The 24,554-nt window shown below is 36.7% G+C and overlaps 1 protein-coding gene and 3 pseudogenes across 6 annotated transcripts; 1 reads left to right on the top strand and 3 right to left on the bottom strand.

Moving 5' to 3' along the window:
• Positions 1-374: 374 nt before the first annotated feature.
• Positions 375-1,440, top strand: LOC121238108 (annotated as a pseudogene).
• Positions 1,441-1,909: 469 nt separating this feature from the next.
• On the bottom strand, positions 1,910-3,503 carry LOC121239717 (annotated as a pseudogene).
• A 1,941-nt stretch (positions 3,504-5,444) lies between these two features.
• Positions 5,445-14,189, bottom strand: LOC121239716 (DNA repair protein RAD51 homolog 4). 6 transcript variants are annotated; one of them, XR_005935348.1, is made up of 11 exons: positions 13,921-14,186; positions 13,376-13,455; positions 13,149-13,264; positions 12,978-13,059; positions 12,573-12,707; positions 12,342-12,455; positions 12,166-12,256; positions 10,618-10,688; positions 9,915-10,064; positions 9,499-9,679; positions 5,445-8,725 (listed from the first exon to the last, which is right to left on the bottom strand). XR_005935348.1 is itself a non-coding variant. In XM_041137014.1 (10 exons), the coding sequence occupies exons 1-10, from the start codon at positions 14,138-14,140 to the stop codon at positions 9,641-9,643; spliced, it is 1,092 nt and encodes a 363-aa protein (XP_040992948.1). In that variant the 5' UTR covers positions 14,141-14,188; the 3' UTR covers positions 9,276-9,640. The 6 variants fall into 6 exon arrangements, 4 of the variants coding, with proteins under 4 accessions (XP_040992948.1, XP_040992949.1, XP_040992947.1 ...); XM_041137014.1 differs by lacking the exon at positions 5,445-8,725 and having other exon boundaries at positions 9,276-9,679; positions 12,166-12,250; positions 13,921-14,188; XM_041137015.1 differs by lacking the exon at positions 5,445-8,725 and having other exon boundaries at positions 9,276-9,679; positions 13,376-13,407; positions 13,921-14,188.
• A 1,865-nt stretch (positions 14,190-16,054) lies between these two features.
• Positions 16,055-16,809, bottom strand: LOC121238107 (annotated as a pseudogene).
• Between the last annotated feature and the right edge of the window lie 7,745 nt (positions 16,810-24,554).

Raw genomic sequence — 24,554 nt, 5'->3', positions numbered from 1 at the left:
CATGATGATTCTTCACTTGTTATTAATGGTGAGATGCAGTTACAAGCCTCTATACCATAAAATCGTTTTTCTGACGTATGAATTCTTTTAAAATACCGTTAAAATACAATATTACAAGAGGAATAAGCCACCCCACGTCTCCAACTTGTATGCTGCTCATGACAAATTCAACCAAAAACAACAATATATATATATATAATGTGTACATATCTTCAACATACATAGTAAGTCCACTCTCATCTGCTCCACTTTTCTTCAGCTAACCCTTCTAACCACATAAGAAAAGCTGGTAAACCATTCCCCTTCCAATTCCATTACAAGAATCTTGATTCTATTTGTACAATCAACAATTCCCTCAAGTTGACAAAGCTGAAATGGCCAAGAGGCCGCTATCACACACCTCTTTTGTTCTCAAGGCCGCATTCCACCTCTTACTTGCAGCCATCACCACATGTCATGACAATACAACCACAATCCTTGCTGAGGGGGACACTCTTGCACCAATCCCCACAACTGAAGAGTCGAATTATGTCCAGTCACCAGGTGCCAATGTGTCACCGGTGGCGGGTCCCACTGCCACAACACCGGCAACCATTTCAAGTGCCAGGGTGGAACAACTTCCATTCTCATTTTTCATGCATGACATCTTTGGTGGATCAGCTCCCACAAGCAGAGTTGTGGCAGGGAAGATTGCTACTGCTACTCAAATCAACACCCCCCCTTTCTCAAAGACCAAGAATTATGGTGGGGTTTTCCCCATGAATGGTGGTATACCTCTTTTCTGCCATTTCTGGCTAGTCTAAACGGTGCATACAGTTTATTTATCAATGGAAGCTTACTTCCATTTGTCACTGCAGGCCAGTTCCTGCCAGGAGCCCCAATGCAAAAGCTTACAATCACCGTTCTTGACGATGAGCTTACTAAAGGGCATGAATTGGGCTACTCTGTAATTGGGAAGGCACAGGGATTTCACTTGGCTACCTCACTGGATGGAAGCAGCCACACCATGGCCTTTGCAGCAGTGTTTCACAACGAAGATCATCACTATTATGATACAATTAGTTTCTTTGGGGTCCACCGCACGGCTGCTGCACGTGACTCTCAGCTTGCTATAGTTGGAGGAACTGGGAAATATACGAATGCTAAAGGATATGCAACCATCCAGACTCTTCATCTATCCGATCAGCATATCACTGATGGTGTGGACACGATTCTTCAGTTTAATGTCTACCTTATGCAATAGCTATTTGTTTTTTCTTTCTTTTTTCATTTCCCCCCCTAAATTGTTGCAGAGAAGGTTATATTTGTTTGTTTGAAGTTGCATCAGATGCGAAGAAATTTAAAGAAAGAAATGATCTGTAGATAAAACAAACAAATTGTAACATAAAAATAAAGAAAACATTGAGGAAGGGAGAGAAGGAAGAACGCAAAAGAGGCCTATGTCCACTATTTAGAATTTTAGAGAGGAGAAGTATTACATCACGTAGCTTCATATTTCAAATGATACGTTAAATCTACTTTACAATAAAAATAATTTTATAATTTAAGGTACCACATCAAGTCATGTCATTTTATAAATGTACTTTTATGAGATATATTTATAACTAAAACATTTCTCTTTAGAGAGCTCAATAGATTGTTAAGAAAGAAAAATCTCATAAATACATCTTAATTTATTGTATTTAGTCAATTAAGTTTATGTATTAAACTAAAAAAAAGTTTATGTATTAAAAAAAAGCGACATCACATTAGTACAAATATCGTAAGATGATAACTTAAGTAGGTGAAGCATCACTACTGAAGTATTTTCGTATCTAAACAGGAAAACACGAAGTTAGCTCTTAGAAGCCATTTAAATAAGAATATACATGATGATTTCTTGTGTATCTAAAGGCTGGAGGACCTCATCGATTATTAAGCCCAAGTATCAATTACCCTGGTGACAGTCACAGAGCCTTACCACCACAAATCTTAGAACAACTACTAAATGTCACACATTTTTTAGCAGTAACCAGTTCAGTTAGCCCACAGAAACTTCCATCTCCACTACAAGCATCCCTGATTAAGGCTTCCCAATACTCCAAATCAAAATGAATCTTTATCTTCACCATCTCCTCCAAAACAAAGGAGGCATTATCTATCTTCCCAAAACTCAACAGTCCCACTAACAAACATTTAAATGTTTCCGAACGTGGATAATGCATGCCTACATGCCAATATCGCATTCAATACCTTCAAACCTCCTTCAAAATCCCCAACCCTGCAAAATCCATCAACCATCATCCGGTATGTACCAGCATTCAGCTTACAACCTCCAAGCCGCATTTCAATCCAAACTTTATAAGCCTCAGTCACTGACTCACTCTACCTTCCTTGCGCATGATGTAATTTAACAATATATTATACGTCACAACATGGGCCTAAACCCCCTTTTCTTTATCTCGTGAAGTAGATATTTTTCCTTCTCAATCTTCCCTCTCTTTCCAAGGTCACTCATCAAAACACCAGAATTCACCATGAGCTGCAGCTTGCACCCTCGATACTTCATATCAAACATCATCTTTTTTTTCTTCTGTATACTCTCCGATAGAGCACAAACCTTCCATCAACAACGGATGTCACCACATTTGGATGTTTTCCTTTCTGCATCATATCCTTAAGCAAACTCAATGCTTCATCCAAACTACCCTTTCTAGACAAAACCCTGACAAGACTATTTCATGTAGGGGTGGCAATATATGATATGACTTGTGAACTCAACACGAACTAGACACGAAATTAACAGATTTGAATTTAATATATATAGGTTCAAGTCGAAACAAGTTGACTCATTAAAACACGATTAATAAACGGGTCAACCCGCAATAACTTGTTCAAATTTTATTTCAAAATTTTAATTTTATTATTGTTGGATTGTAATATTAGTATTTCTCAATATGCTTATATATGTTTTTGTTGTTGTAATTATAATTCTGAACCTATGCTCATATTTGTTATTATTGGGTTTGTAATATTGTTTTTTTTTTATAGATTAAAATCTGAAAAATATTGATATTTTTTGTTAGTATGCAGTCTTTTTTTTTTTTTTTTTTTGAGATATTGTGACTAATAATATATATAAATTTTATCTTTTATGTGAAATTATGTTAATCAGGTCAAATGGTTTATACAGATTAGTTCAACTCATTTACATGAAAATGGTTAAAATGGGTTGTGTTATGTTGACCCATTTCTAATTAGTTATTAACGGGTCAAAACAGGAGACACTTCATGACCTGTTATTTAAATGAGTTATGTTAGGGTTTGAAAGTCTGACCTGTTTAGCTTAACGGGTCGAATTCGGGTAACACTTCACGACACGAACACGACATGCAAACAAGAATTGCCACCTCTAATTATATGTCATGAGTCATAACATTCATTTGCACATTTCTTTCAAACATTTCATCAAACACATTGCAAGCTTGTTTCCACTCACCCTTCCCTAGCCAGCCTTTTATCATTGTTAGGAGTAAAGCCAAAGCGGAATCATTCACACACGACACACAAGATTTACATGGTTCAACAATATATCTACGTCAACGGAGCTACATACAATTTTATTTTAGAAGATAGTCAGATACATAGTGCAGTAGTAAAGCGACCGTACGGAAATAATACAATATATATAGTCAACTTTAATTAACAGGTAAACCCTAATTAGCGGGTCGGATCAAGTGGATTCAAGAGGTAAAAATGGGTCCAATCTATGATACATGAAGGACACGTTTAAATTACACGTGAATTTCTTCCAATCTAGTACAAAGGATATCTTTGTTTTTTGCTTGGACTCTTTTAACCCAGAAGTGAAATGCTTGAATTGTTCAAAGTTTGAATAAGAGGGATTGATGCAGATTCAAGAATACATAATAGAAATTTAGTAATTGAGAATGTGTGGGTAGACCGCAATGTTAATGTTGATGCGCTTAAAAAAATCGCAACTATTGTTAACGATGAAGGCAATGCCCCCCAACTATACAACCTCTATGGCAAGTAATATTCTAACCTCACACTGTAATAGTGCAAGATGTTTTTTAAAAGATCAAAGAAGTTGAAGTTTTGCATATAGCTTGACTTCTTGCGCTCTTGTAATCTAATGTGTACCCAAATGTACCCCCAATTGTAAACTCATCCAAACAATCAGGCTAAGGATTGAAGGACAAACTTGACTTTGTGTCATCTACATTTTGAAGTTCATGAGTTCGACACAAGGCATTCAAAAGGATTCATCTTCTTCCAATAATGCCAAACCTACTAATCATGGGCAACCCATATGGCAAATAGTTTTTGGGGCCTCTTCAGGAAAGCAACATAATGCTTCAACTAGCCGAAATTCTTTTTTCTTGGGACAAGATCTGATGTTTTCATCTCATCTACTTTGGCAACTACAATGAAACCATATATACTCAATCCGCATGCAATTCAAATATAAACTTTTTGTCACAGTCCACGAACGAAGTACATGGCCATGGGCCTTGGGCCAGTTTAATTTTATTAACAACTTCCTTTATTTTGATTCAGCATGTTATTTGGACTATAAGATAGCTAGTGGGCCTGGGCCTCTATTTTTATTTTCTTTGTATGCTTCAAGTTTTTTTAGCTTAGGCCCATGTAGGGGGCATCTTTTTTATGTACAAGCCAAGGGCTCTAGTATTCATCATCAAGAAACTTAAATGAAAATCCTATTTTATTTTCTCTTATCATCTTTTTCCTCTTTTCTCTGGAGGTGCTCCCCTCGAAGTGAGCAATTTAAGTGTATTTTATTTTGAGTAATTTGAGGTGTGTTACAAATTGGTATTAGAGAGACACTGATCTCTATGCTTAAAAAAATGCAAGAAACTCTTGCATCGGTTCAGAAGATTACGAAACTTGTTCTTCAAACTCAGCAAGGCTATCAAGTTCTTGAGCAACATTTGAATGAAATGCACAAAGCATTCTGGCAGCATGTAAACGAATTTGCAAGCAACTTTAATGAAAGCTTCAACCACTTGGAGAATCAAATCTATCAAATACAGAAGGAACTTGCAATACAGGAAGATGAAGTACATGCAACGTCGGAGGAAGAAAGAGAGAAAGGTCCAGAGGACCAGGTCTATGTGATGCATGAAGACAAAGAACAAGCAACGACAAATTTCTTGTCCAATTTCATCTTCAACCAAAGCTACCTCTCTCAGATCCCGATTTCATCTTCAACCACTGCTCACATTCGCGTTGAGCATATAGTTAGAGAAGATAATATGATGGCTGCTCAAAGGACAAGTGAGTCATTCTGTGAGCTAATTGTCATCTGCCTTCCAATTATCAAACCACAAAGGGACTATCCTCTAGATGTGAAGGAAGTGATATCCAATGTGTGCTTTGTAGCACCAAGTTTTGCAAATCTACCAGAGTTGTTGTGGGTTCAAATGCTATTTGCGACTAAGTATGGCAAAAAAGTTGTATCAGCTGCAACAAAGCTCATGCCAGATTGTGGTGTTAATCGCTAGTTAATAGAACTACTAACAATTGGTGCTCCTTCACTTAAAAAGAAACTAAAGCTTATGAAAGAAATTGCTGAAGAGCATGAGTTAGATTGGGATCCAGTGGAGACGGACTCTTCTTTCTGGACCATCAAGGATGATATAATGCATCTAACACTACAAAAGAGGGATAAAGTTTTGGTAGGTATGACTTTTGCTCCCCAACTGCTTGATATATTGCCACTTAAGGGTGTTTTTGGACCCTTTGATAAAGGAAGAGAAAGAAAAATTGTGGGAACAAATTGTAAGAGCCAACATAACGTCGATTCAATGGGAGCTGGAAAAAATCAGGATGATGTGGACAAAGCTTTCTACAAGGAGTTGGGTAAGGTCATTGAAGCATCAAATGTTATTGTGGAGGTTCTTGATACTTGTGATTCCCTAGGTACTCGCTGTGTTGATATGAAGAAGTTGGTGATTAAATTTGTACCTCACAAGACTCTAGTTTTACTTCTGAATAAAATCGATCTTGTTCCTAGAGAAGCTGTTGAGAAGTGGCTCAAGTATCTTAGGGAAGAATTACCAACAGTTGCATTTAAGTGCAGTACTCAACAGCAAAGATCAAGCGTAGGGTGGGAGTCGTCATCCAAGGTAGCAAAACCAAGCAATCTTCTGCAAACGAGGGATTGTATAGGGGCTGAAATTCTTATTAAATTGTTGAAGAATTACTCAAGAAACCATGAGATCAAGAAGTTAATTATGGTAGGTATTATTGGCCTACCCAATCTTGGTAAGAGTAGTCTCATTAATAGCTTGAAGAGGTGCTATGTCACCAATGTTGGTGCTACTCCTGGATTTACAATATCAATGCAAGCAGTTCAGTTAGGCAAGGATGTCAAATTGCTTAACTGTCTAGGGGTTGTAATGCTTAGATCTGAAGCATCTTTCTATAGTTTTTACTAATTGTGACATTGATAATTTTAATCAATCATGTGAGTCTCAGCCATCTATAGAGTTTCATAGGAAGAATGATTTCCTTGCCATCAATTTGTTCATAGGAAGGGATCAATTGAAATATGATTCAGAGAAATGGAAACGTGCATATATGGTTGTGTGGCATCTAGCTGAAGGTCTTACTTCTAACCATGCTACTAAGATGAAAAATATCCCCACAAGGACCAGTTGCATAATCCCAGAGATCCTCGTCTGATTATTTGGAAGGAAGCCTTTTCATAAATTCAACTGATAATGGATTTCAATGGAGTGGAGATTTGACCACAGCATCATCTCAGTTTCAGAACAGCATGTTCCAATTTGCTTCTGATTATGAGTCTTTTTCTTCCAATAACAACTTCCCTTCCTCTTCCAGAAACTTTGAACTTAATGGTTTTGTTGAGCCTCTTGAGAACTTGCATTGGTTGGCAGCAATAGCCAAGATAGAGAAGACTCAAATTGTTGGAACTACAGATCTTCTCAGTGAACTTAGTATTCCACAAACTTTGGCCTATGAAAGTCTTGATAAACTTGGGCGAAGGTTTTGGATAGCGTTGAGGTGTCAGCAGTTACATTTTTTCCAGATGATTGGAAGATTGGCATTTGTGAAAGAGTTGGGTGTTGGCTCTAGGTTGATTATATGGGCATACCACTTTGATTCCCAATAAATTTTAATTGCTTCTTTTCTACCTAACAAACCAACTTGGCAAGAAATGCAGGCTGTTGGAGTTGGATATTGGTCTACTAATACAACACAATTGCATGCATAGATGGAGAAACTGGCAAGATTACAATATCTTAAAAACAAAAATCCCAATGATTGTGCTTTGTTATATACAACATTGAATAGACTTCAAGTGTTGGTTGGTCTTTTTATAATCAGCAGGATGAGAAGGATAAGCTTTTGGTGGCTTTTCTTGCAAGGACTTTTCAGGAAGAAAAATATAAAGCAGTCACTTTGAAGAAAGCTTATGTTTTGATGAAGAGAAATAAGCTAGAGCTGGCCATTGCTTACTTTCAGCTTGGAGGTGATACTTATTCAGCTCTCAATGTTTGCTCAAAGAACCATGGGGATGAACAACTTGCAATTGTAGTTTCTCAGCTTGTTGAGGAGCGGGGTGGACTATTACAACATCATCTAATAACAAGTTTTTACTTCCATCAGCCATTGAGTGACACTTATCAGGCTTCCATGTGCAAGTTAATAGCTGGTGCCACAACAGCTAAAAGAACTGTTGCTCTAGAGTAGGAATTGTTCTTGTGTGTAGGTGATGTTACGAATAGAATGATTGTTATCCATGTGGCCTTAATGGAGGCCACATGCTTTGTAACAACTATTTTTGGTGGGCGACCTACAAAACAAGACTACAAGAATGTACCTGTTGCTGTTTTCAGCAGACCACCCCTTTCTGTAGTAGGCCTAAAAAATGCTTTGCAAAATCATGGTGTGGCTGCTGAGATAAGGAAAATCTTCATTTTTTACCCTGGTGGTAGGACAATTGTGGGCAATGATATCGCACCTTGTGGACAAGGTGCTTTTATGGAGATGGTTTGTCACAGTCTACAAATGAAGTACATCGGCCATGGGCCAATTTAATTTCATTAACAACTTACTTTATTTTGATTCAGCATGCTATTTGAACTATAAGATAGCTAGTGGGGCCAAGCCCTTAGTTTTATTTTCTTTGTATGCTTTTAGTTTTGTTAGCCTGGACCCATGTAGGGAGCATCTTGTTTATAGCCAAAGGCTCTAGTGTTCATAATCAAGAAACTTAAATGAAAATCCTCTTTTCTTTTCTCTTTTCATTTTCTTCCTCTTTTCTTTAGAGGTGCTCCCTCGAAGTGAGCAATTTTAGTGTACTTTATTTTGAGTAATTTGAGGTGTGTTACACTTTTCAAGGGCCATGTAGAAGTATTTGGAACTTAACCATTCCCAATATGGTTAAAACAAGAAAATGAAAGATTGCGGCATATGAGATATAAAAGAAGAATCTTTTCCAATTGGCTGAAGGAAAATTTTCAAATTTAGACGTTTACCTATGGAAGCTGTCCAAAGTTCAGCTGTAACTTGATTTGGTTGTTCCAAGTGGAGGTTTGGGTAAATGTCCTGCAGCTTCTACAACCTCATAAATCCTATTATTGAGTTCAACCCCACATTTAAAATCTCTCAATTTCCACAAGCATTATAGTTTAAGACCACCTTCATCATCCAATAGCCTCCAGCCAAGCACCTACTGAAAAACTCACAAATAATACTTTTCATATAGGAAAATTGTGTTTTTGTGTGCGTGTGAGGAAGCCTTGCCCCCTTCACTGTAAAAGTTTGAATAATTCCTTAATATATATTGCTGTCATTTTGAAAAATAGATTCAAACATTTAGAACTTGTGGCTCCAATCTGAAATTAAGTTTTTCACACGTATAAAATCTATTTGGGAAGGTCTAAAATTACCAACTCTCACTTTAAGTACTAGGAAAAAAAAAATAGTACCAGAAGTGGTTGACATCCAACCATTTTTGTCAATACCAGCATATATCTGCTAATGAACATATCATCATTTCAGGTTGGAGTCTTTTACCCCAAACCTAAAGTCCTGGCACCACCACCAATGTAGAAACTCTTTCTATTACAAGGGATGATAATAATTATGGTTGATGCTCAAACTTTTTATATTCGCTTCAGCTTGGGCTGAGCCTGCCCTCTATGGCCCAAAATTATCTCAGGTTCTATACCCCATCCTGAAAAAGTGTGAAGTAATGCTCATTTCAAATCTTTGAAGCACAGTGGTACTCAATTGTCTAAGCCAGCACTCACATTTTGTGACCTTTCACAGTTTCACTGGCAACCAAATTTGGGCCACAACGAATATTATCTCCAGTAAGTACAAGTTAAAAGTATGTGCTTTGAGTTTTAACAGATTTAGTCAAGAGTATGTGCTTCTAACTAAAACAGCTTCCGCACTCTATAAATGAAGACAATAATGAAAAAAAAAAAAAAAAAAACTCACACAAAATTGCTAGTTCTTGATGATATTACGAAACAGGTGCATTTCTGCAATTTGAGTTTATCAAGAGTATCTTCCTTGTATGACTCTGCCACCCCAAATATTTCACCCGAGAATTGGCCAGGTTCAAGTATAATCCACGTCACTAGTCATAAATCGTAAACCTTGCAGCCTTACCAGAAGCCTGAGAAAAAACTAGAGCATTAAAACTTAAAATAATCCCAACAGGAAGGCTTTAGGAGATATTTTGGCGAGTAATGGCAATTTAGGATTTGATGGTGAGAGCACTTTAGTCCTCATTGACTGGAACATGTTTCAGCTATCTAAAACTTGGAGTTAAGGTGGATTGATAGAAATGCCAAACAAAGAGAGAGATTGATAAGTCTATGCATAAATCAAGATGCAGCCACGGATCATACCATGGATGGGTGTTTAAATACAGAAACATTGTAGATGCTGCTTCCTTGGTCATGGGAAAGCCGAAGCCTAACATGTGGGATGCTCTTCCAACTCTCTCCAAGAGCTGGTTTAGAGATACCTCCCTCTCCACCCACAGTGTGATTCGTCACCTTCAAAAATATGTTCCACGGAATTTATTTCAAGGCACAAGCATTGTACCCAGCTAAATAATCAGAAATTGAAAGCATAGGAAATCAAATTTTACCGTCATTCCCATAAGCATAAACTTAACTACATTTTTTTGCACCTACTCGATACCATGACAATTGGGCTTATGGCTACTGATGGAACGTCAGGGATGCAAACCAAGTAATAGTTTTAATAGTATAATTTACACAGGTCAAAGTTACTTAGGAAGATGCCAATTTATTAAAAGAAAATAGAGAGGGCTGTAACTGCTTAAAAAAATGGAAGTGAGAAAACACTTAGACATGCAAACAATAATTATTCATGAACTTCTATATTTTTCTATTTCTTTCCTTTGTTTTCTCCAAGGCCGTCAATTGAAAAACCCTGGCTTTATCTTTAGCCACAGAGAGGGATCCTATTATAAAACAATGATTTAGCCACATGGAAATTGGATTTGCATCAACAAGACAACTCAGGAAGCTAGGATCTTAGTAAAGAAGGAAACCAAACAAGAAATTCAATCACAAAACTTACCAATACGACAAGATTATGCTCATGTGCTAATTTCTTCAGCAGAAATCCAGCAGAAGTCATTAATGCATGTCCTGTATTTATCAACCAATCATAGTACCTTCAATTCCTAACTGATGCTATTTGAATATGAAAGGTTTTAGAACTAGACAATCCAATATCCTAGAGTGGAGAGAACTATATACTATACATGCTTAAGAAACCTCCTTTCCATGGAAAATGAAATTTAGCACCTATAAAGAGAAACAATTGAAAACAAGAAATAGAATTCCTCCTATCACAAAAAATTTTAAACAAAAGCAAAAAGAGCATTCCTAATCAAGCTCCTGAGCAGCCAAAAACATCCATTTAATAGATTTGAACGAGTTGGTAATGAATACGGTCTCTGTTGCAGTCTATTTTCTCTGTTGTTGCTAGCACTAATCTGATCCAACAAATATTCATTTTTACACGGGATCACTAAGTGAACAGTCACGGAAATTAGTGGTCAATCACGGAAACCATAGATTTTTATGTCAGAAAGTGTCTTTATTCATGCGGTGAGTATTTATTCAAAGGTTTATATTGGCGGCAGAACATTTGATATGTTGAGACTTGGTTTAACAAAAGCCTAGCACTCTCAAAACTGTCATGCTGCAACACAAAATTGAAAGTTCATATCTCTCCCCAATAATCAAGAAACAAATACACACATGAATAACGTTTCTAAATGGTGCAGAGTCAAGAATTTTTGGGGATGCTTCAGGAAGTTTCATTTATTCTCTTTTAAATAGAAAAAATGTTGACAACTGCCTGGATAATTCTACAAGTAATGACAGTACAATTATGAACTATATAGTTCACAATTCCCTTGACTATTACACAATAACTGCATTCAGTGAAGAAGAAGATAACAACATCAATGTTTAAACTCTTGCAACTAACTTCTTCAAGTATGAAAAAATTTTCCCAGAATGTTTGTATATCAAAGTATAGATGAGAAATCATAAAACAGACAATAACCCGGGGGGGCTGGAGAGAGTCAAATGCTACTGTCTGAACCCAGAAACATCATACTACCATTAAAAAAATAACTACGGGAATTTTGGTTTTCCTAATTGTGAGCCCCCAAAAGTTCCAACCTAGACTCCTCCCTGCCCCCCCCAAAAAAAAAGGCCCAAGCTTCCCTAGCTAGTATTCCAAGCTTCGCTCCTAATTCAAGCTGATGAAGGTTTGTGGAATCATGAGAGACACAGAGAGAGATGAAAAACTTTGCCCAGAATGTTTGTATCTCAAAGTATAGATGAGAAATCATAAAACAGACAATAACCAAAGGGGAGAGAGAGAGAGAGAGAGAGAGAGAGAGAGAGAGAGAGAGAGAGATTCAAATGTTACTGTCTGAACCCAGAATTACTAGTATTCCAAGCTTCACCCCTATTTCAAGCTGACAAAGGTTTGTAGAATCATGAGAGAGAGAGAGAGAGAGAGAGAGATTATGCAACTTTTGTGAGAGATTATAAAAAATATATTAATATAGCAAGGACTGTCTGATTTATGCACAAGAGTGTATACCCTGAGAACCACCTCCTCCAAGGATTGGCGTAACCAGTGATGACATCGAATCAACTATAAGCAGCTGCACCTGACAATCTCCTTTCTGTATCTGAACCAGTTGTCATATGTTCAATAAACTGAAGTGAAATTCAACCAAAATTTACTAGCCAAAGTGCTTCACATCTGATGCAAACCTGAGATCTCAGATTGAGTTCTAGCTGATGTAGCACATCAAACATTGTAAAGATGTCAAATACTGAGTGGCATAATATTCTATTCATTACCTTCTGCAGAATTCTGTGTTTAGCCTAAAGCAAAATTTCAATTGCGATAAAATTAGACAGAGGAGATTTACAGCACGTTGAAGATTAAGAAAAAAGAAGAAAGAAAAACAGTGTACCAATAAAAGTGATGATACGCTTAACCTGATCAATGGCAGGGTCAGAATTCTGACGAATAAAGTCTATAACACGTTGGGGCGAAAAGGAGTTGCCTGTATCTAAGTATACAACACCGCCCATATGCTTTTTTGCAACATTTGAGGTGGCTAGAAGGCAAACCTAGACAATAAGAAGAGTTTGGTCATTAAGAAGAGTTTGAGTAAGCTGTAAAGCATGTTACAAATAATGCATGTTAGAATATTAACTCAAAGTGTTGATACCTTTAATACCTAGAAATATCCATTGTATTGTGACCACATAGTATTGTTAAGCATACCAACACATAACAATGACCACAACATCCAGATGAATTTGGAGAGACATGACTCAGACAGTCAGAGTATTCGTCAAGAGAATATAAGGGTTATCACAAATGAAGGGACTTCGTACCTGTGTTTTACCAGACGATGAAGCCCCAACAAGTTCAGTTAACTGTCCCATGCGTAATCCACCTTGAAGTAAAAGATCAATCCTATGTCATGTAAGCATTCAATTCAGTTACCGTGAGAATTCTCACTCTCATTGTAGCAAGAAATAGGATAATGTCTCTGATAAAATTACCCCTCACAACCAGTGGATAACACATGTTTATTCAGTTGAGCATCTTCCAACAGCTCCATACCATTCAACCACGGCTGATGCTGACCATCAATGATAGAGAGGACTTGGGTAATGCCCTAAATGCCCAGGATCTACCAGGTTAAATTACCCCACTTCACTGAACTAAATAATTTTTTTAAAAATCATAGGGAGTGCAGCCTTCAACAAAAATTCCTCAGGAGGCTAACCTGCTTTAATCTCTCAGATGTCGACTGTTGCTCTGCAAAAGCAACCAATACATGGAGGTCATGCAAGAGTAAATCCTCCTCTGCAAACACACAAACATGGAAAAAATATAATAGTTGAAAGAAAAGGAAAAGGCTGGAAGTAAAATGGACGGAGTGATGGTGAGCAACTTAAAACACTATGCTAATTGGATAAACGAGATTTGCGTATATCATTACTTTTCCCTAAGACCAGAATTGATTAAGGGGCTAAGATTCATAATTTTTCCCATATCAAAATGCGTTATAAAGTACAACAGAAGAGAACATAACATCTTCTGTTTTCTTATGTAGAGCTCTAAATTTCATATGCTTAACATCTTCTGTTTTCTTATGTAGAGCTCTAAATTTCATATGCTTTCTTCTCGTCTCCTTCAATTCGGAGCAGTCAAACAAGGAGCAGCGCCAAAAGAGAAGTAAAATTGGAGCAAAGCGAATTCCGAGGAAAGTAAACGGTGGCGTGAGGATGGGAGAGTAAATGCGGGAAAAGTTGGAGGGGGAAAACGGACCTGAGAAAATGCCGTGAGTAGCACAGAAGTTCTGGAAGTTGGAGTCTAATATGGGATACTCTTGCTCCAAATATTTCAATGGTGCCATTTCACATTTGCCCCGCTCTCCTCTCGCCGTCGTCACATGGAGAACTATATACAGCTGATGAATCAAAACTCCCCCCTCCTCTTTCTTTCTTCTCTCTCGTTGAAAGAATTTGATGTCAAGGCCCACTTCCATCTGTTTCAAAACTTCGTTAAATTTGTGTCAACAGGTTTCTAAGAATATTCTTGAAAAGATTATACATTGATTGCCATTTCTTACAATTTTTTATCTAAATATTTTTATAACATCGAGAATGAAATCATGACTATAAAAATAATTTTATAATATTATATTAAGTCATGTTATTTTGTATGTTTATTTTTTTTTTATATGTAATCAGTACTTTTGTAATTATAGGACTAGTCAAACAATTTCATACAATAGCATTCTAAGATCGTTTTTAATTGGGGTGACAAGCAAGCTAGCTTTTCGTTTAACTTGGTGGAGGGAAGAAAATGGCATCAGAAGTCATCTTTGATGCTCCGTATCTGAATTGAATGCAGCCAAGAGCAATTGAGGAGACAGCCTTCCACACTAAAGTCCTTCCAGCCAAGTGGCCCTGTTTGGATTCACAATCCATCTCAGCTCATTTCAGCTCATCTCAACTTATCTCAACTCATCTCACTATTATTCACTACTATTCATCAACTTTAACTCACAAATTTCACTACTATTCACAACCCATCTCAACTCATCTCAACTCATCTTCGAATCCAAACGACACCTGAGTGAATATCGAATTGCCACGAAAAGGAAAATTACACAAGGGGTTAATTAATACACTTCACTGGAGAATAATTCAAACTAAAATATAAGACCTTCAATTGCCTCTACTGCTAAGTTCTTGATAAAGAAACAATTGCTTCTACGACATCTACAATAGGTAAATAGTATCTAAAAGAGTAAAAAGACTGTTACGATCTCATATCGACTAAGTATGAAATTAGTTAGTGGTTTATAAGCCCCTAGACATCCTTCCCTTGCAAGCCGATTTTCAAGAGTAAGTTCTACCTAATGGGTTTATAACAAATGATATCAGAGTCATTCCACATATACAGTCCATATTGGCACGGTTGCAATCGTGCGACAAGGGAGTGATGCCGGCATGGCAATGTTTGTCCAAGGCTAGGAAAGACCTAGCGCACAGTTAGCTCGTGTGAGTGCCAAGACTGCCGTGGACGTCGGCTACGGAGCGTGATGGTAATTACGATCCCACAACTAAATATGAGATTGGTTGGTGGTTTATAAGCATCTAGGCACCATTTCCTTGAAAGCTGAGTTTCAAATGTGAGTTCTACTTAGTGGGTCATAACAAATGTAACACAACCCAATGTTTTTTTTTTTTTTTTTTAACACACCCCAAGTTACTTAAGAACAAATATGCTAAAATTGTTCACTTCGAGGAGAGCACCTCTATAGAAAAATGAAGAATATGAGAAGAGAAATAAAATAAACTTTTCATTTAGCTTCTGGATGCACAAATAGAAAGCCTCTGGCTCTTTACATAGCAACTGACCCAAGTGGGCCTAAAGCAGTAAAAAAACAAAAAACCCTAATAGTCCATATTAAACTCTTAACACTAATACAACTCACTTCTGCAGCCCATAACCATTGGACCCATTAGATACCCGACATAATTTCATGCAAAGAAACTAAAACTATGGGTCCAAGCCCACTTACTATATTATTGTCCCAATAAAAATACTGAATTAAAATGAAGGAAATAGCTACTAAAATTATCTGGCCCATGGCCCATAGCCCATGTATTTTGTTTGTGGACTTGTGACAAACTATCCCCCATCGAAGCACCTTGCCCACAAGGTACGAATATTCTTGCCCACAATTTTCCCACCACCAAGGTCAAAAGTGAGTATTTTCTTTTTACTAGCAACCACTCCAAGTTTCATAATAACAACACCATCAAGAATTGTTTCAGCATACACCCTAATCCTCTTGGGAACACAACCACAAGTGACACACCATGTTCCACCAATTCCTCCCCTAACTTCTAAAACTATTGGAGAAAATGGAAGCTCAACATCGTATTCTTTACTGCCAATTGTCATCCTTTGAAACATTTTGGTTTGTGCACATTGCTGGATCAAGGCATTGGCCAACACCCTGGAGCCTTCCTTGTCTAATTGATCTTAGAGAACCCTTAAGGCTCGTTGGAGAAACAATGGCTGGATAACTTGAATCTAATTTGTGCAGTACCTCTTCCAACAGTGACAATCTCACTGAGGAGACAAAGTGTGTTGTAAGGCCACAAGCAAGCATTTCAGCCCCATCCAACCTAGTGCCGGTAAAACCCACATGCTCTCCAAAGAATCTTTGGGGTCTGGACAAGAAATAAGAGGCACCCACACCTGGGAAGAGTCCCAAACTTGTTTCTGGCATTGCAAATACCCAATTTTCTGTTGCAACCCAGAATTTACAGTGAATTGAAGTGTCGGCTCCACCTCCCATCACAATTCCATTAAGAATTGAAACCTAGGGTTTACAACAGGTTGCCATGATGTAATTTAAGAGGAACTCCTTCTGAAAATAATTTGCTCCTAATCTCCAGTCACTTTTACTACAACCAGAACCACAATTGCAACATCATCACCATCACAAAATGCTCTCCCTTGTCCCTTCACAATTACCAACTTGACATTTGAATCCTCCTCATAGGTACTGAAAAGTTTCAATAACCGAAAAAACATTTGAACTAGAAGGGCATTCACTTGTCTCGGTCTATTCAATGTCAATATTCTTACAGAAGACCTTTCTTCAACAAGGACCTCAAGTATGATAGCTTCCATCAAGATTTGAGAATTAACACAGAGCTTCACGAGAATTGGAAGCACAATCATCTTCTACTGGAAGTTAGGTTGAACAACATTTTCCAAAATTCTCAAAACAGCCATAGGAAAAAATAGCCTAATTTCTACTTCGAGTCCAGTTCTAAATTTTGATACCAAACTAAAGAAAATGGAGTCAAACGATTGAAAAATCATCATAAGATTTTTTTCAAGCATTTCATCAAACATTTGAGGTTCCATACCTTTCGTCCATGCTTGGTCAGAAAATCCATACAAGTAACTAGAGCCAAATCCTCCCACTGTCGTTTGATGCTCGATTATTGTTCCACCCAAGCAAACTTTCCAAATCTTACCATCCCCAACATCACGGTCAAGAATAAGAATTTCAACACGAGTTATTTTGAATTCATGCTCACTACCTCCCTTGCGAAATAACAGCAGCTGATCACGCCTGAGGTAACCAAAGGCCATAGCAACAACAGCTTATTGCATCAGCTGAGACAAAGCAACTAGATCAATTTCACCATGCTCAGGAGGTCGTGTCATGTCTTCCAGTTCCAAATCAAACCTACCTCGATGATAAGCAATGTGATTTGAGTGGGTTTGCAACCAAGTCTTCACCCCATGAAAGTCATTGGCTTTAGGATCAAAGAATGCAAAATATGCTTGAATCACACCTTCAAACTCTTCTTCATCTGAAGACACAGATTGTTCTCCCTTCTCTTCTAAAGTATTATACAAAAATCCATTAACTACAAACTTTGGGGAAGATTTTATGTGTTGTTTGGAGTGTTGCGTTCGACACTTGGTCTTGAAAGATGAAGCTATCTGAACAACCCCAATCCTACTCACAGTAAACTTTATCCGGTGCCAGTGGACCATGAAAATCCAAACAATCTCACTATCATGGCAAATGGCAAGGGAGTTGCGGTTGTCAGCAACCAGGGGCGAACATATTGCGTGGTGTAGACAAATTGTACAGAGTAGAGACGACATGAAAAAGAGGAGAAGGGCATAAACTGAGGATCCCATGAGCGGCGATGCCTTGTCGGCCTTCGAGGCATTTTGATAATCTTCGGCGTTACCATTTGAACCCTTCGTTTAGTGTTCTATTTCTACCTTCGTCGACAGCATCCCTCATCGATCTGTTTCTATTCAATCACTAGTGAAGTGTGGGTAGAGGCAAAGATGATTAGGGATGTCTGCATTTTTTTAGGGTTTGTTCTTCGAAGAGACATAGAGAATTGGGAATGAGAGAGATCTACAGGGTGGAACATGGTATGACTATTGTTTTATGGTGAGGGTGAGGAATCGAAAAATCAAAAATCGATTCCACGGAGATTAAACTTCCATCGAATGGCTAGGTGTTCCCCTTTTACAGTCAATGAATCATTAGTGCTAGGGGCAACCGACTTAAAGGAAGAAAAAAGAAAATAGTTTCTGAGAGTAAGAGAAGGAAGTGAGAGTTGAAGAAGGAGATCAGAGAGCTGAGAAATTTCGTCGGGATTCACTTCCCATTTTTCTACCGCCATTATTGCGTGTTCTTCTTCTTCTTCTTGCAACGCACAAAGTTGGTGTTGTAGATAGGTGAACTCTTCATTGAAGTTTGGTCTTGAAGTCTTCAAACATGTTCTTAACATCTTTGAATGTCTGTAGAATAACTTTACAACGTTGTTGTGACTGTTCCACCATCTCTTTAATTTTGAGTAATGAGGAGATGATTTCTTCTATTTCCATGGATCGATGAAGCAACTGCCAAGGAAAACCTAGCTCTGATACCAATTGTAATACACCCCAAGTTACTTAAAAACAAATATGCTAAAATTGCTCACTTCGAGGGGTACAGCTCCATAAAGGAATGAAGAAGATGGGAAGAGAAAGGAAATAAACTTTTCATTTAGCTTCTGGATGCACAAACAGGAAGCCTTTAGCTCCTTACATAGCAGTTGGCCCAAGTGGATCTAAAGCAGTAAAAACAAAATAAACCCTAATAGTCATATTGTTAACACTAATACAACTCACTTCTACAGCCCATAACCATTGGGCCCATTATATACTCGACATAATTTCATACAAAGAAACTAAAACTATGGGTCTAAGCCCACTTACTATACTATTGTCCCAATAAAAATGTTGAATTAAAATGAAGAAAATAGCTATTGAAATTATCTGGCCCATGGCCCATGTATTATGTTTGTGGACTTGTGACAAAGTTTAATAAAAATATAAGGAATAATATTACATAATTGTGATAATATTTTATTTAATTTAGTAAAATTATGTACAATTTGACTATTATTGATCTCCATCAAGTAAATCGTAACTAAAAGGGTAAAAAGACGTATGCCACAACTTTCATTCGAGAGATAATAGGGTTCTAAATTGTTAAATAAGATTAATTCGAATTTCTTCAAAAATTAGAATTCTCATAAACCCCGATCTTTACTCATCTAATAGCTCACGTCACTTTATTATTTGCACATCTACTTTGCTTAGGAGGCTACTAGAGTCTCCTAAAAAATTTCACACCTCAAGATCAAAAGATTTAGATGGTTTCTCTAGGAAAATTGTAAAGAGAAGAATTTTTCTTTTGTACATTCACTTTTTCACTCTTCTTAATTCAATATACATAAAACTCTTATTTAAAGAATTTTCTCATGGGAGATTAATTAACTTCCCTAAAGTTAAGTGATAGTGATCCCTAAAGTTAAGTGATAGTGATGGTGATGGGGAGTTAATTAATAACTCCCCCACCCATATGGACACAACATGAGTCATGGGGTACCTACTACCAATGTCTCTCAATTGTACATAATGGATGCTATGCTTATTAACAATTTCCTTCTGATCTCTCAATCAATTATTCCTTATACAGAAAATGAAGCATGTGACCTGACAATAAGGCAAAGGTTAGGAGTACTATATTAAGTCACCATCATACTAACATAATATACTACTCATAACATCTCGTCTATGCTCCAGACTATTTGATCTCACTAGGTCAAGAGTACTTAATCCCTCACGAATTTATAATTCAAAACAATTATTGATCTCACATTATATAATATGTTCATGATTATATCAAGTTCAAATGACATAATTGTCTGGGCTATGAGACAAAATAACAAGTAAGGATCCAAATAATTTTTTCTAGACACTTGTGTCAATTCAATTAGACTTGACTGCTTTCTTAGACATGTTCTACAAGACCATATCATTCGTGGCCCTAAGAAAACATGCTAAAGTAGAAACATTAAGTTTTCATCTCATAACATAGTTCTAAGTACAAGGGCATAAGAATAGATCATTTATTGATCCATTAGGGCTCACATAATGATGGAGCAGAGACCCATCCAATTACTCATTCATATGGTCATCTATAACACATACAATATGAAATGTATGTTACGGCAAAAGTCTTACTTAATTGGGCTTGTCAGGTTCAAATGCCGTACGAATCTTAGTCTAGTCACTACAAAGGCGCACTAATTTGAGTTTCTTAGCACAATCACTCATCTAACGCCTGACTAAGATCTCACATTCTGCTTTAATTAGGCTTCATGAAGTTATGCAAATACTTCATATATGACTCTTGTAAGTCTTATCTTAGTCAAGATAAAACGACATTCTCCAAATTTATCTTAAATGCTCCATAAGCATCAATATGTTCACTTGCTCACTTTCCAAGCGTCAATGTAATTAATTTGTCTCATTTTGCTCGCTATTCAAGTGCTAAGGTGATCATCCATGTGAGTGGACTGATATTTTCCTTATGACATTTTTATATTGCGTGCTTTTACATAGTATCATTTAATTTATAATATAAGATAAACACAATAATTTCATTAATGCAATAGATGCTAATAGTGTCAAATGTATTATAAAATCTAAGATATCTTTAATACAACATATATCAAATCCAATGAAGTCTCAAACTCCTAACATGAGTCTGGAAAACATTTCTACTAGTAGCCTTAGTAAGAGGATCAGCTACCATCTTACTAGTAGAGATATGTTATAGGATCACCTCGCCCCGTGCAACATCTCAAATGTAATGAAAATGAATATCTATCTGTTTAGTTTTGTAATGACATTTAGGATCCTTGGCATATGCCAAAGTTATCATACTATTATTGTATATCTTAACAGTTTTATCAGCATGAACCGTAACCTCTAGGTGCTGAAAAAATTTCCTCAACTAAACAACATCTTGTATAGTTGCTGAACAAGCAACATACTCTGACTCCATCATGGACAAAATAATGCATGATTGTTTATTGCTACACCAAGAAATAGCTCCTCCACTAAGCATAATATGTAACCCGTCGTGGACTTACGCACATCTTTATCACTAACCCAATAAGTATTGTTATAACCATTCAGTATCATGTCTCCACCTTGATGGCAAAGAACGAGGTCTGCTGTCTCACGAACATATCAAAAAATCCTCTTAACTACCTGTCAATGAACATGTCCTGGGTTACTATGATAACGATTAACAACCCAACTACAAAGTAAATGTCAGATTGTGTACACAACATAGCGTACATTAGACTTCCAATTGCACTTGCATAAGGAACTTTGGTTATTTCTTTATTTTCCGCATCATTCTTAGGGCAATGTTTTAAATTCAATGTATAACTTCTCAATTGGAGTGTCTATGGGTTTGGAGGTGTACATACAAAATCATTTTAGAATCTTCTAAATGTAAGTCTCTTGAGATAAACCAGGAAGCTTTGTAGATCGATCCTTTAAAAATTTAACTCTAAGCATATAATTTGTTTCACCCATGTCATCCATCTCAAAAGTAGAGGACAACTACTTTTTTTTTGTGACAATTATCTCCATATCATTTTCAGCTAATAAAATGCCATCCATGTATAAGGACAAAATTAAAAAACTCTTCCGTTTATGTTTGACATATACACAATGGTATTCTTTTAGCATTTCAAAGCCAATTGAAGTTAGGGGTGTAAATCGGTCCAGTCCAGGGGTGATAATACATCATTTTCCCCGGACCAGACTGAACATCCATAAGGACTCCGGTCCTATCGATCCGTTCAGTCCAGCTCAATTATTTTTTATTTTCTTCTTTTTTTCAAATAAATTAATAAAAACATTTATTTAAATTACTAACTTAAAATTAAATGAATTATTAAAGTGGATTATGTAACTAACTCATTAAAGAAAGTATTTTATATAGTCAATAATAATAAATTAGATGAAAATTATATCATTAACTTATGTAATTACTATATAAAAATAATTTATTAAATTATTAAAAATAATTTTAAAATATATATAGGAGTTCGGTCCAGTCCGGTCTAAAATTTATAGACCTCGGGATCGGATCAAATGGTTCAGTCCGGTCTGATTTTCTGGTCCAAACTGAACTCCTTACACCCCTAATTAAAGTAATGGCATCATGAAATCTGAAGTACCATTGTTTAGACAATTGTTTAAGGCTAGAAATGAAATATTTCAGCTGGCATACTTTGTGCTCTTGTCTCTCAACCTCAAAGCGAATAGGTTGATCCATATAGATCTACTCGTCTAGTTCTCCACTTTGAGTATAGCCCTTCGCCACGAGTCGGGCCTTATACTTGTCAATTAATCCATCTGTTTGAGGCTTAATTTTTAAAACTCATTTGTTTCCAATAGATTTACTCTTAGTTACCTAACTCCCAAATTTGGTTCTTTTTCATAGAATTCACCTCATCTCTCATAGAAGCTAGCCATTTATTTGAAGCAGGTGAACTTAGTGCTTCCTCATAAGAAGAAAGCTCATCAAAGTTACACAGAGCACACATGAAAGATTTCATCTTCAATCTCAAAATGATGACGAGGAATGGTTCTACGTTTACTTCTACGTAATTGAGACTCTTGTGAGTCACTTTCTTGTGGTATACTCCCACTAAAAGGTAAGTCACTCTCACTATCTTTTGCAATTCTAAGATTCGATAATTCTCCACCCTCAACAAAAGATGGTGCAACTCGTTCAAGTTCTTGCAACTCAAAAAGTTCAATATCATTCTTTGTTTCACTAATATTGGAAAAATCATTCATTCGCTAAGATGTTCACCAAACTCTATTTTTGTCATTCATCCGTTAGGATGTTCACCAAATATTACATAGCTCTTTGAGTTCTTTGAATATCTTATGAAGATATGTTTATTTGCTCGAGGACCAAGTTTTCCATATGTATGAATAATGGTGTGAACATAACCGGAAAGCCGCAAATGTTCTAAATTTAATTGTGCATCATTCCATAATTTATATGAGGTTGAAAGAACGAACTTATAAGACACATGATTCAAAGTGTAGGCAGTAGTTAGAACATCATCCCTTACAATGATATTGGTAGGTTAGCTTGCACCATCATTGATCAAACCATTTTTGTTGTGGTGGGATTTCTCCTTTCCGCAATATCTTTTTGTTGTGGTGTACCAAGAATCGTTAATTGCTCACATATATCTTTTTGCTCACATAGTCCCTGAAACTCTTTAGACAAGTATTCTCGATCCCGATCAGTTTATAGAGTTTTTAAATTCCTTTCTTTCTGATTCTCAACATCAGCCACAAAACGCTTGAAGTAGTCTAATGCTGCAAAGCGATAGGAGATCAGATAAAAATAACTGAAATGTGAGTAGTCATCTATAAAGGTGAGAAAATAAGAGGCGTCATAACATGCCTTCACATTTATATGTTCACAAATATCAGAATGGACTAACTCTAAAGGATAAGATGCTGTAGGAGTCTTTCCAAAAGGATTCCTACAGGCCTTACTAGCTAAACAAGGCTCACACACAGGTAGATTTACATTTGAGAGAGATCCCGATAGGCCTTCTTTAGCCAGCCTAGGCATTTTATCTTTTCGTATGTGGCCTAGTCTAGCATGTCATTTTAATGAATTAAAAACAACATCATCATCATTTGAAGCCATAAAAGAAAATAATGAATTATCTAAATCCAACATAAAGAAACCATTCGAAAGAAAACCATGTCCATAGAAAACCCTATTAAAATAAAAGTCCAGTTGAGGGCCATCAAAATGAAAATTAAAACCAATTTCCAACATAAAAATAACTGAAAATAGATTAAATTGAACACCAGGTGCATATAGCACATCATGAAGAAGTAACAAGCGCCCCAGACGCATCTTGAGTTGGTAGGTGTCACCTCCAAGTACTTCCACCCGAGTTCCATTACCCAATATAACGTACTGTCTGCAATCTATAAACCCAACTCAATCTCGAGCTATATGTTTGGTTGCTCATGCGTCTACAATCTATTCAGGAATTGAGTAAGCAACAATAATATATGAACAAATATAAGTAATGAGAGAGTTGTATTTAGTGGATACTTTTTTTTCCTCAGTGCACTCATAGGCAAAATGACTAACTTTTCTATAGTTATAACACTTCAATTTAGACTTGTCCTTGCCAGCACCCTTGCCTTTACTACGCTTTACTACTTTTTTATCCCTTGGCCCAAGACTATCTGCCGCTCTAGTAGACCTCTCATGTTGCTTGCGCTTAGGCTTGAATGTCTTGCACTTCCTAGCTTGAGCAACAAGAGGAGTATTACGATGCGCATTTATGCGCTCCGCCTCTAGTTCCAAATGGTGAGATATATTAGTAAAATTCTTATTGTATGTTAAAATGAGCTTCATTTGCCCCTATGTTGACTTGGGCAAAAATCGTATCATAACTGTAACTTACTATTTATCAGTGAGATTATTGCCA

This window comes from Juglans microcarpa x Juglans regia, chromosome 7D (assembly GCF_004785595.1).
Source record: "Juglans microcarpa x Juglans regia isolate MS1-56 chromosome 7D, Jm3101_v1.0, whole genome shotgun sequence".
Classification (NCBI taxonomy): domain Eukaryota; kingdom Viridiplantae; phylum Streptophyta; class Magnoliopsida; order Fagales; family Juglandaceae; genus Juglans; species Juglans microcarpa x Juglans regia.
The sequence above is the reverse complement of the archived record's forward strand: the minus strand, read 5'-3'. Positions and strand labels throughout refer to the sequence as shown.

Bases quoted from the DNA above. Each gene is read 5' to 3' on its own strand.
- LOC121239716 (XM_041137013.1), bottom strand. From the start codon at position 14,140: ATGGAAGTGGGCCTTGACATCAAATTCTTTCAACGAGAGAGAAGAAAG. The intron at 13,060-13,148 runs GTAATTTTATCA...TACATGACATAG, and splicing joins TTATCCACTGGTTGTGAGGG to GATTGATCTTTTACTTCAAG. The intron at 12,456-12,572 runs GTTAAGCGTATC...ATTTTGCTTTAG, and splicing joins CTGACCCTGCCATTGATCAG to GCTAAACACAGAATTCTGCA.